Source organism: Cydia amplana, chromosome 11 (assembly GCF_948474715.1).
Source record: "Cydia amplana chromosome 11, ilCydAmpl1.1, whole genome shotgun sequence".
NCBI lineage: Eukaryota > Metazoa > Arthropoda > Insecta > Lepidoptera > Tortricidae > Cydia > Cydia amplana.
The window spans coordinates 15,095,841-15,109,386 of record NC_086079.1 but is presented as its reverse complement, the minus strand read 5'-3'; the positions used below and the strand labels follow the sequence as shown (position 1 = coordinate 15,109,386).

The window sequence follows — 13,546 nt, the reverse complement described above, 5'->3', positions numbered from 1 at the left end:
CATTATCCCGAAATAATGAATTATAATGGGCGACATTTTTGCTTTGTGAATGACAAACGTCTTAATTGTGTCCATTGTCACACGGGAAAGACGAATATAATTTTAAAATGATTTGAAAATAAACTTGCTCTCTTCATGATAATTTGAGGTTGACAAATGTTTGAATTATAATTATGTATGTATAAGATTGATTTCAGTAATAATGATTGTCTACGATATTGACATTGGTTTGGTCTTTGGTGTTACTTTCTCGACTTTATCGACTCTGTTTCAGATTTCGGACAAATGAAGGCACGTTAGTAGTCACTCACACTCCTTTTAATGGTCAATATACCTACCTAATATCCTGAACAGCTTACCCAAACAAGTAGTAGAAACTTTAGAAAAATATCCTGATAAAGCAAAGAGTACACTTAAGAAAGCATTGATTAACATGAATTAAGGCTCCGTTAACGATTTTAGTGTCAAAATGTAAAATTGATAGATTTCGTCGTTGAAATTGTACACATTTTGTTGCGTAATATCTAAATAACAAGTATTGGTTTCTTTTAGCACGTCTTCTCATCTTGCCTTTTAATAATGAGGTCTCGAGCGTGCGTCACCGGCAATATATGACGAGAAGGGGCAGTTTTTAAAAATTCATCAAAAAATTATAATGGTAAATTATACAAAATGATGTATCAGAACAGTTTCAGGAAATGTTGTAGATTGTTTAAGTATCAAAATTACGTTGAAATTAAGTCGATTTTCACGAAAATAAATCACTTGTTTTGATGTAATTTCTGGTGAAAATTGATTTCGTCGAACTTTCATTTACTCTTGTTCAATATCATATAACAAAAATGTAGTCTATGAAAGTTGGAGTACAGGATATGTGTAATACAAAATTACCATTTTTAGTAGTCCAAACTTTACGAAATTTCCAAATAGGATCGACTAAATCAGTGCTTTGCGCGCGTTTACCTAAACGTCCATCAGAAAAAAAATCATTACTAATTTAGTGAGTCTGTTTTCAAAAAAATTATCTGTACAAGTGCAAGATAAGAAGACGTGCTAATAGATACCAGTACTTGTTATTTCTATTACGTAACAAAAGGTGTCCAATTTCATCGACTAAATCTATCAATTTTACATTTTTGCTGCTAAAATCGATACCGGCCTCTTAATGTAAGATATAACTAGTATTAACATGTAAGCACTAACTAACTGTAACAAAACAATATAAGTTCACATATAAGGCTAAGCTTGGTTTAAATAATCTCCAAATATAGAGATTGTAACTGAGATTGATTGTACAACTAACCTCTTGATTGAAAATAAACAGATTAAATTTTAATTTTTTTTTTTATAATACTAGACAGTGAAAAAGCAAGGTATTTGTGATACATAAAAAGGTACTCTATGAATTATGAGACAGACGCAATGACGTCTGTTAGACGTTTACGCTACGTCTGTCAAAGGTCGAAAGTTCATGTTAGCCAATTTGAAGTACGCAATGGAAACATTCCCGCTCCGTGCGTGGCATGCCAAGTGGATGACCGTTACCGCCCCAGTTGCAATAAGGCCGTCTGTTACCATTTGGCCAAGGTCACGTAATATATGATCCTGTGGTAAAGACCCTACGGTTGTGTGTAATTGTGGTGTTACCTCTACTGCAGATATCTTGTCTATGATGAGTCGACATACTGTTTATCGTCACGTTGTTGTTGAATACCCCTAGTTGCAATAAGGTCGTCTACTCCCATATGGGCCAATTTTACAAGCTTTTGTTTAACATTAGGCCAATCAAATTAGATTTTTTTCAAGGAATTAATTCCCAGCAAGCTGGAAATCATTTGAATACCTTCATTTGGTCCTAAATGCATGTAATCAGAGTTATGCGCTATCCCAAGAGAGTGCATGTGACAACATTTATGTTCTTTTTCAGTTTTTTGCTTATATGTAGCTCGAAAACAGTATGTCCGATGGAAAATTCTCCTCATTCTGAACGGAACCAACACCAATCTCAATTTGGGACCGATAGACTAGGAATCCTCTAGACGGAGTTTACAGCAATTATTGCATGAAACTTGATGCTGCCAAAAATACTGGGGTGCGGGGGACGAGGTGAGCGAGTCCCGTGCCGTGATTGGTCCGTTCAAAGACACGGACCTCACACAAAGACACTTTCACTCGAAAATGGAGTAAAACTACCGTATACTATTATACTACTACTATTTATGGCAGAGGGGTAGCGCTACTATGCTCAGTCTGGAGGATGTCTTGTCTATGTTTGGGACAAACACTTATGTAATTTTCCGTAAAGTTCCGCAGAATAGGGAACTCTATGCACCAAATTTTATTGAAATCTGACGAAAAAAAAACGAAAACAAAATTTGGTTTAATTAAAAAATCGACCGGTTTAGCCAAGATCACGTAATGAGATCACGTGTTTAGTGTGTCACGCCGTGTTGTCGTGGTTCTACCTGTACTAATTAATATCTTGTGTATTGGTTCGATGAACTATTTATCATCTGGTTTGACAGGTCACGCGCACGGCCAGATATGTTATGCCCAAATCGCTATTATACAAGGGGCACTTCCTATATGAGTTGGATACTTTCTCATCTCATTTTATGAAACAGGCTGAGAATAAGGGTAGAAGCCTTTCCTTGGGCAAGGGTTGACTTTATCTGGGGTGTGCGTGTTATAAAATAGTTATTTGTTTTACAAGGGGGCAAAGTTGTTGTTTAACCGCTCGTGCTAATATTGATACCCGAGCAAGCGAAAGATTCCAAAATTGGACCACGAGCGTAGCGAGAAAAATAGTTTAATTATGTAATGTACCGACTGGTGACCGACTGGGATTTTAATTTTGTTTTAATGCGTCTGTTTCAAGTTTATTTATTTATTTGAAGTTTTTTGATTTTATTCTGTTTGAATTATTATTATTGTGGTATTTTAAATTGTTATACTATCTTAACATACTGTATGGATCTCTGGCTATCTAAAATTTTTGATTTTGCTACATGGGTTCCGAATTAGAGGAGTAGTTTAGTTTCAGATCCTCGGATTCGTACTTGGATTGAACTGATTACAATTAATGTCACGTTTTATATAGGTTTTCTAGGTTCACAGTAAAAAATTACAAGCGAAATGAAATTTTGTCGTGGTATGTACCAATTACGAGTAATATTGACAAATAAAATAAGATACGCGACGTGAATTCAGAGGCAATAAACTATAAATGCCGTATGCAATGTCACCTTCAAGGGCTCTGAAGATTAAACATGAAAGAAAATATCCCACCAAAAACATTTTCATGTAAAATGTTGCCAAGACGAAACCATAAGGCTCGCACTGACAAAAAGTTATCATCAGATATCTTGTAGAGCCAAGCTTCTAACTCTACAGGCCCTACCTTCACAGACTCTACACCTTAGTCAAAATATGTGGCTTGGCCGTTTCGTCACATGGGCGTAAGGTGAAATATGTATTCATTATTCATTATTTTTTATTATAAAATAGTTCTTGTAATAATGAAACGGCCAAGCCACATATTTTGACTAAAGTGTAGAGTCTGTGAAGGTAGGGCCTGTAGAGTTAGAAGCTTGGCTCTACAAGATATCTGATAACTTTTTGTCAGTGCGAGCCTTATGGTTTCGTCTTGGCAACATTTTACATGAAAATGTTTTTGGTGGGATTTCACATCTTTTTGCAAGTTGCTTATGACAATCTTCTGATTTAAAGGGTTGCGGGTGATTTACTATTAAAAATCCTGAAATACGTACTTGGGGGGCATCTTTTATATACAATCTGCTTTTTTACTGATTCCCCATACAAACTTCAACCCCCTTTTTCCCCTAACGCCTTTTTCCCCCCTTTTCACCCTTACGGGGTGATTTTGGGGTTGAAACTATTTTATATCCTTCCCCATAACAACAACTATCTACATACCAAATTTCAGCTAAATCGGTTCCGCGGTTATCGATTTCCCATACAAAATTCCACCCCCCTTTTCGCCCCCTTAGGGGCTAATAATTTCAAGTTTTTGAATTTTTTTGTTGTTTGTGGACTAATACTATCTCACATACCAAATTTCAGCTTCCTAGGACTTCAGGAAGTACCCTAGAGGTTTTGATGATCAACAGTGAGTGAATGAGTCAGTGACGAAATCGGGGTTTTTTAAGACATTCATAAAATCCAAAGTATAAGAGCTATGCAATTGAATTTTTTTATGCTTACTAAGTCCACTATTGACATCATATCCCGAGAGTTTTGTTTATCTGGTATAATCCAAACCCAAGTTAAGAGGGTTCAAAAAAACGACGAAGCACTTCGAGAAAAGGTAGGTAGTGCCCTTGCGCTTCGCTTTGCTCGTCTTGGCGGGGGCACTACCGTGCCCCCAGATTCGTATAAAAAATGAGAGTGAAACTCTGATATTTATGTGAGTTTTTTAATTTAGATATAAAATAAATAAGGCTGAGGGACAGGGGCTGTGACCAGGGGGTTTAGCAGATCTCATTGGCCATTAAGCGTGGTAACGCTGCCAGTGTGATGGGGACTTTTAAGCCTTTATTTTGTTTAACTTTGCTTATATTTTGTTATTTATAAAAAGCCTGTTGCGGATTTGTGGCCACCTGACAAAGTCGGCGTTGTAAATATTTTAAGTATGTATATACAAACTGGTTAAATCAGTGGGTACCTAACAAGACATATATCAACATTACTGCATTTTTGAAGTGAAAACTTCTTTAGCGGCGCTGGGCACTTTTTGAGGTGGGGAAGAAATGATAAACTCGAGACAGCGTAAGGCGATCACGTGACCGTAAGGGGCGTCAGGCGATCACGTGACCGTAAGGGGCGTAAGGTTTAGATGGCCACTCATAATTTAGATGGCATTTAAATCAATAAAGAAAAACTCAATGTTATTTGACATTTATGTTGCGGACTATCCTTTTCAAGACTCTTTACCTATGTTCAAATAATTTGACGTTGTCATGGCAGTATGTAAATAAACATGTCAATGAAAAAGTGTGATCTTATTTGATAATGATAATAATATATGATAAATAAATAGAATACCTCCGCTAAACGTATGTATCGTGTTACCGGGCGTCGGTAACATAGTGAGGTGAGTTTTCACTTCTATCGGCACTCCCGGAGTGCAACCGTTGTTGCTTGTTTTTCTTTAATAATGGGTAAAATCTTTAATTGTAGAATAGAAAAAAGCGATTTCCAAAAAAACTAATTATATACCAAATATTTGAACTGCCGTTCCTTTGAATGACTCATGGAATCCTAGAACGGTGTCGTATCGTATAGCAATGATAATATTTGTTTTCCATCTGGGATTAAGTAAATATAAATAAAAATGCAATGTTGTGTAAAAAAATCTAAGTACATATTTATTAATAATTTTATTATACTACTCTTAGTATTACAATACAATTATGTTTAAAACTAGATCAGTCACAATTGGTCTTTTACATAAAATAAACCTGGAACTTTGCTTCACGTTCATAACAATACAAATTCATGTAGGTAGGTACGGAATTAATGCTGAACGATGACTTTCTATGGCAATATAATAATCTGACGTCGAAAAGAAATGCTTTTAAATGTATTTAATATATATTTGGAATGTAACTGTTCCTTGTAATTTGACTAAGAGATAATTTTTATCAATGCCTTGACGTTTACACTGTCTACTCTACATAAAATATGTGTTCATACCGTTACGTAATGAGACCGATAACTGAAAGACGTCACTCGTTTTATGGAATTTACTAAACCTCTGACCTTTTTAATAGGAAATGATACAATTTAAGCTCACAGATCTCTTAAGGCCGAAATAATTAACCACATTTACGATATCGCCAAAGCCGAATTGGCCTTCGTTAAAAGTTCCGGCGCTGATTAAAAATAAGACACACACTCACTGCTCACTGAGATAGTTGAGCAAAGTGTCCATTTAAAGGAATCACACGTCAAGCTAACAGATGGCACCAGCAGCTCTAGAACTTCAACCGACGCTTTTGGTCAAAACCGTCCACCTTTCCAATGAAAGGTCAATACCAACAGTAGCACCTATGCTTGAATAGTTCTTCCCTCATATCACAATCAAGTCTCTAGTTAGACTTCTCAAAATTGTTCAATTAGCAGCTGAAGTTATTCATCGTCACGCCGATTATGGTTCCGCATAATCTTTCCTTTCAGCATCAGATTTACCAATATTAACGTGAATCGTAATAGCCTCGTCGTTTTCCGATTTCATTATAACATCATTCCACTGTATCTCAGCTTTCTTGCTATAATTCTCATTCTCAATAAGGATGGCTGACTTTGTACTTAGCGCTTTAGATTGAAACTCGACTAAAGCACAGTAGTCGCTTTTTCTAGATTCAGACTTGGCGTCTGCGATGTATCCTAGTTTTCTTCTCATCACTTCTACTCTGACATGGTAATTGTAGATGCATACTTTGATGATGAAGGCGCTTTTTTGATGAAGCAGAATGATCTTGTATTTAGTTCTGCAGCAAGCGGTCTTCTTCAACTTGGTTTGGAAGTTTTCTATGAGGATCTTGATTTTTTGTGAGTAGACGGCGATGATATTGTGGGTGCCCTGGAGATGAGCGGAGAGTTCTTCGAATGGTATGGAACAGCAGTTGGCCGTAATGGGGCAGGTCATGGTATCAAATTTGCAGTCTTCCTCGTGCTTAGGTCTGGTGGCCGCTGTGAGGAGCTCTGTGCAGCCGCGTCTGTTGACAAAGAAAAGATATGGTTAGTTTTCAATAATTGAAACAAATAGGTAGGTAATTATGATTACGAAAATGTTTCTTGGTAGTGGCCTATCAGTAAAGGACGCATTTAATTTCTACAAAACAAGGATGATGAAATGACCGGGTGATTACCTATTACCTATATGTATTTTTCTTATCTGGCTTATCTTATGAATTGTGGAGAAAATAATAGGCGGGCCTACTAATTAGATTGCGACAGTTTCCAGGGTTGGGAAAGCTTTGAGCTATGTTTTTATTCATCATATTTTTTTAAAAAGGAATAGGATTTTCTTAGAACGAAATCCTACAAGATACCTACGTAGCTTGCTAGCTTGCTTCGTTCGAATTCAATACAAGAAGCACATCAATTATGCGCTGTGTATAGATGGCTACAGTCACGTAGGCTCTAGGCATGTTGAGTAACATGAGGTTATTCCACAATTTCTAGTCGTGTTTAATACGTCTACGTCTTAGCTCTAGTTATGCTAATAACTTTAAGTACGTGTCTGAGACTCAGTTATTAAGTCTATTTTTAGATATTATAGCAACTGCTAATTCTTTTACATTTAATGCTATACTTATAGTAGCACTCATACGCGTTTATTTTTATGAACTCGTTCGTAAAAATACTAGAGAACCCGAAAAAAACATCGCACTCACTAACACAACTAATGTAACAATTGTACAAAGTAGCACGTAATTATTTTGTCGCCAAAATCCAATTAAATGAGCCTTGCCCTTTTGACCCCTTAGTTTATCAAAAATACATCTTTTATATATTTATTCAATCATGCTAATAAAAAAAGATTGAAGCAAAAAATCACGTCCTTGGTTATTCCAAAGACGTTATACTCGTACTTTAATAACCTAATGGAAGTCAGTTTCCATCGTTTGGAATTTAGTTAGTCTAGATTAGTCTAGAACATGAACATGCCATAAGAAAAATTGCTCGCACACTTCACTTTGAAACTTGGTTAATATTATATTAACTTCATGTTACGTGTCAAAGTTAGCCCAGATGATAAACTATGTATGAAAATGATAGAGTTTCGTTTCGTTTTCTGCAAGCGATTGTAATCTTGGCTGGACCCCCTGATTATCATAAGAAAACCTCGTTAAAACTACTGAAGTCAACATTGTTACCCAAACACACCTGTTTTAATTTCGCTTTGCTAACCAACTTAGTAATTAATTTTATGATTTACAGTTTTAATTTTCATTAGTTTCGTACAATGGAACTGCACGGGTGGTCTTTCATTACATAATGTGCGCTTAGGGGCGAAAATTAAAGGTATACATAGTTAAAAACTACAGTATTATTAAAAGGGGCTACTTTATGTTAATTAAAATACACGTAAGTATAAATTTACAGAGCTATGATCACCAGGGATATAAAATATTTAATAAAGGATACAATGTAGACGATTTTTGGGTATAATTAAAAAGAGCAAATGACTATTTAATTATAGTAATCGAATATCCATCTATTGTTTTTACAAGAATTAAATAAGAATCAAATCAATATATATTTTCAAAGTACCTAACTTTAATTATAAAAAAACAATAAATGATGCATGCGTATTTCTTATTTATTATATATAAAATGTATTCTTATTCTTTAATTATAAAGGCATTGTGGTCCGATACATGTCTAATTAATTTTTTAAATTAGTCTAATGTTTTAATAAAAACAACGAATTATAATATGTCTCAGCTGAATTCAAATTATTTGACAATAAGTATAAGAAAAGTAACATCGGTATCGGTTTCAAATTAGCAGAAACAAAATAATGTTTCAGATGTTAAGTAAACAGGATTTATTTAACATGAAATGGGATTGGAGTTGTTTATATTATGGCTTATATAAATTTACCATTTTATGTCACTTGGGAACTGTTGTATAATTATATTATACCTATTGTACCTAATGCGCGTTACCTTCGTTTGAAAATGTTATTTAGGATTAAATTATAAGTACTTTAAAGCAAAGCTATTTAATACGTCTCTAACATTTTATTGTATGTATGAACGAGTATACACTTTTTTATAAGGCAGGTGAAAATTAGAATAATATGAATTAAATGTACGAAGGCGAACTTGTCTCCAAAAGGAATCTCTTTATTTTGTATAAGAGGCGGTCGCTACATAATATATCACTTCAGCCTACAAGTAGCGATTAAATATTTGAACCGGGCGGCCTAGCTATTAAGATTGTCATTTGCAGAAAACGAAACGAAACGATATTGTCTCTCTATCACTCTTCCATATTAGTGCGATAGAGACAGATATCGTTTCGTTTTGTTTCTCTGCGAACGATTATCATCTTGGTTAGGCCCCAGGAATCTAATCGAATCGAAAACAAAAATTTAATCACCATAATGGGTTTGTCCATTTGAAGGTAATTTTATAACGTATCTAACGGTTATTATGTGAATGAGGGTATAATAGCAGCATTACTGTGATTGTTTCGCATTCTATTACGGTGGTTAACAGCTCATTTTGTTTTCAAGTGCAGGAAATTTGACATTGCAGGTCACTGGGGCATAGGTTTAGTCTTTGTTTCTTGAATAATACAAATAATTGATCTAAAAATTTCTTTACGGTTACGTAAAATTTTCACAGGTACATATTTATTGAATCGTTGGACATGCTGCCATGTATTTAGACTTTGTTTAGTAGACGTTAAACTCCCTCTTTCTCTCGTTACACCATACTAATTTTTACCCCCTTAGTGAATGTGATGATAATGTCCAAAAGGTTACTCATATTTTATTGAGCAGTTTATGCGGTATTCGAATTATTTGTGCTTTGAAACTTTTCACATTTTTAATATACAGAAGGGAGTACATTTATTATCATTGGAGTTTTATAGTGAAAACTCTACCAGTCGATTTCTGTTTCTGTTTCAAAGTACCAAAGCCAACTTTTGTCGATTGAATATTAAACGTGACCGAAATATAAACTAGCATTATAGCCGGTTTAGACTCGCGGCTCGCGGATCGGCTCGTAGCGTGTCTCGTGGCTCGCCTCGACACACTCGCGTTCGGCTTGTCATTCGGTTAAAAACCTTATGCCGTGCCGTTAGTGTTTAAATTATATTAGCTCGACGAGCTTGCGAGCCACGAGACGAGCCGCGAGCCTTCCGTTTACACTCGCGTCTCGTGGCGCGGCTCGCAGCTCGTCTCGTGGCTCGCGCGAGAGTCTAAACGGCTATTAGAAGAATTAGGGACGTGTGAATTGAATGAAGTCAAGTTAATCGATAGTAACTTTCTAACCGTCCATAAAATCGTAATAAAAAACCTCAAACAAAATAAATAAGATCGAACCTTTACTGCTGCCTAAAGTACCCTCATAAAAAAAGTTTTAAAGGTAACTTTGACGTTGCAATGATCCAGAGAGGTATCAAATAAATCGTAAAACAGATTAAAAGTGCACAATTTATGGGTTGGGACTAGGTTTATTAGGCTCGCTTCAGAATTAAGGGTTCTTGTGGCCTAATTTTTAACTTACTGTAAAGATAACTGTGAAGTATTGTTTTAGAGTGTATGTTTATCTGTCCATGCTCTGCAGCCTAAGTAGTTTGATGATTTTTTTATGTGTCAGTTGACATTAGACTCGTCTCAGTTGGTAGAGTGGCAATAGTTTTATGACATTTATAAGAGGTAGTTTATTTATGTTAATTAGATCTCCATATTTTAGCTATAAACTGTAGAGCAGTTTAATTAAAACAAACACCAAAAATACACCATTTAAATCAATGATGAGCATTTTGTATGACTAGCACACTTTTTCTTTTTTCTTTTTTAAATGTTAAGTAAATATGTTAAGTAATACCTAGATATTACTTACGTTATTTTAAGTAATATGCAATCAATGGATAACTGTTATTGGCCGTCTGTTATGTAAGCATTCATATGTAATACTTTTATTTACGGCTGTTGTTGTCCTAAATATCAATTTAAAAAAAAAAAAGTTATATTTCGGTATACGTCATCAATCTATTAGCCTCTAAGTACTTATTAAAAAAAACCGGCCAAGTGCGAGTCGGACGGTCGTCGCGCAGGAAGGGTTCCGCACCATCAACAAAAAACAAGCAAAAAAACGGTCACCCATCCAAGTACTGACCCCGCCCGACGTTGCTTAACTTCGGTCCAAAATCACGTTTGTTGTATGGGAGCCCCACTTAAATCTTTATTTTATTATGTTTTTAGTATTTGTTGTTATAGCGGCAACAGAAATACATCATCTGTGAAAATTTCAACTGTCTAGCTATCACGGTTCGTGAGATAGTGAGATACGGTTCGAAGTATGGGGAACCCCAAAAATTTATTGTTTTTTTTCTATTTTTGTGTGAAAATCTTAATGCGGTTCACAGAATACATCTACTTCCCAACAGTATAGTTCTTATAGTTTCGGAGAAAAGTGGCTGTGACAGACGGACGGACGGACGGACGGACGGACGGACAGTGGAGTCTTAGTAATAGGGTCCCGTTTTTACCCTTTGGGTACGGAACCCTAAAAAGATCAAAAAGCCGTAACTTCTTTATGAGAGACATGGCAACGGAACCCTAAAAACGGAACCCTTATAGATTCGTCATGTCTGTCTGTCTGTCTGTCCGTCTGTCCGTCTGTCTGTCCGTCCGTATGTCACAGCCACTTTTCTCCGAAACTATAAGAACTATACTGTTGGGAAGTAGATGTATTCTGTGAACCGCATTAAGATTTTCACACAAAAATAGAAAAAAAACAATAAATTTTTGGGGTTCCCCATACTTCGAACTGAAACTCAAAAATTTTTTTTAATCAAACCCTTACTTGTGGGGTATCTATGGATAGGTCTTCAAAAATGATATTGAGGTTTCTAATATCATTTTTTTCTAAACTGAATAGTTTGCGCGAGAGACACTTCCAAAGTGGTAAAATGTGTGTCCCCCCCCTCCCTGTAACTTCTAAAATAAGAGAATGATAAAACTAAAAAAAATATATGATGTACATTACCATGTAAACTTCCACCGAAAATTAGTTTGAACGAGATCTAGTAAGTAGTTTTTTTTTATACGTCATAAATCGCCTAAATACGGAACCCTTCACGGGCGAGTCCGACTCGCACTTGGCCGCTTTTCTTAAATCAAATATTGTACTAGCTGTGACCTAACACGAAATTAGATTAAATGGGACAAGATGTAAAATTCCTTTTAGACTAAAATGGCACTAATTTGTTGAAGCTATTAGGATTGAAAATGTTAAACTGCATTATAGATTTCTAAAAAGCTATTCGCACTTTTTTTACTAATGTCTACAAAATCTGTTCAAACGTTTTGGAAGTTCATGTCATTGTAAATGTCAAATATTGTTTCTTAAAAAGTTAAAGCAGGTCTCCTAAGACCATTTTGGCACAGCAGCACGAGATTTTGTACCTACCCTCAGTACCCTATTTAAAAAGTCCACCCTGCAAATTATGCGTGTATATATTATTTCTATACATTCATGTACCTATTACCGTGTCATGAGCACAAATCACAAAGAGAAATGGCAAAAAAAGTGGATGGTGATTGTTGCAGACTCTTTAGAGTATTTATTCTTTTTTCCGATTATAAATTCAAAAGAAGAAACTGACACATTAGATTTGTAGATTCCTTGATTTGGTTGTCAAACGTGTGGTTTTCTGATCCTTCTAAATATTAACATAAAACGTAATTAAATATAGAAATATCAAAGGTAAAACTCGCTTTTATTCATCTCATACAGTCCACCAGTCCCATCTTTTTCAGTGATGATTCATGAATTGACTAATATTGGGCCCGATTCGGATTTTGTAATAGACATCTATTAGACATCGCCAAGATACGATAACGATATCTTTAAAATCTAACCTGTCAAATTTGACATTTCCGCGATTCTGGAGATACTCTTGAACGATTTCCACAAGATATTACTTAAAGATCTAATTCACATCTAATAGATATCTAACACGATCTATTGTAAAAGTGACATTGGTTGCCCGAATTGCGCTGCAAAAGAGAACTAGTTGAAATCTAAACTATAACGTATCTAGAATGGATCTAGTACGTGTCGTCTCTTGTGAATATCTTGAAGTTCGAATACGGCAGATTGTCTAATAATTATGCATACGACACAGTTCTAGAGATCCTGTTCTATATTCAACTTAAATGTCAATAAACTAAAAGACTACTAAATAATATATTAAGGTCCACTTGCACTATCCCAATAACCCGAGGTTAACCGGTTAAATCTAGAGTTACCATGGTTACCAGTACCGGTTACCGTTAACGGTTTAACCGGTTAACCCCGGGTTAGTGGGATGGTGCAAGTGGCGCTAAAGAGTTATAAAAAAAGTATATTTACCTGTAATTCCTACACGGTAGCATGAGATCATTGACAAGCCTCTGAAGCGCCAAGCAGGGCGCCGCGGGCGCTCGTAGGGCGCCTCTACACCACGCGCAACGCGAGATCCGTCGAGAACAGCGCGCGCACCATACACCGCCGCACCAGGGACACACACATGGACCGCAGCACTGGAAAAGAAGCAATGGATTCGTTACAACCCAAGTTTTACGTTGACTCAGTATGAGATGCATTGCAGGTCAAAATTGGCACTGATGTCGCTTGACAGCGCACGAATCTGGCCGCGTAGCCAACGTGCCAATCGCTTACGCTCCGTAGCGATCGAAACGCAACTGTCACTGTCGCACTAATATGGAAGAACGATAGAGAGACACAAACCGATTCGATGGCGAAGCGATAGCGATTGTCCGCTTGGCTAG

General features: G+C 36.0%; 2 protein-coding genes across 3 annotated transcripts in view; one reads left to right on the top strand and one right to left on the bottom strand.

The window, feature by feature from the left end:
* LOC134652123 (adenylate cyclase type 2-like) overlaps nucleotides 1-13,546 on the top strand; it is a 215,422-nt gene that overhangs the window by 80,079 nt on the left and 121,797 nt on the right. The window lies entirely within an intron of this gene.
* LOC134652098 (probable E3 ubiquitin-protein ligase sinah) overlaps nucleotides 6,062-13,546 on the bottom strand; it is a 53,535-nt gene continuing 46,050 nt past the window's right edge. For both annotated transcript variants that reach the window (XM_063507263.1, XM_063507264.1), the window contains 2 exons: nucleotides 13,128-13,297; nucleotides 6,062-6,740 (listed from right to left, as the gene is read on the bottom strand). In XM_063507263.1, coding sequence (XP_063363333.1) covers nucleotides 6,170-6,740; nucleotides 13,128-13,297 — 741 coding nt within the window. In that variant the 3' untranslated portion in view covers nucleotides 6,062-6,169. The remainder of the gene's footprint in view (nucleotides 6,741-13,127; nucleotides 13,298-13,546) is intronic.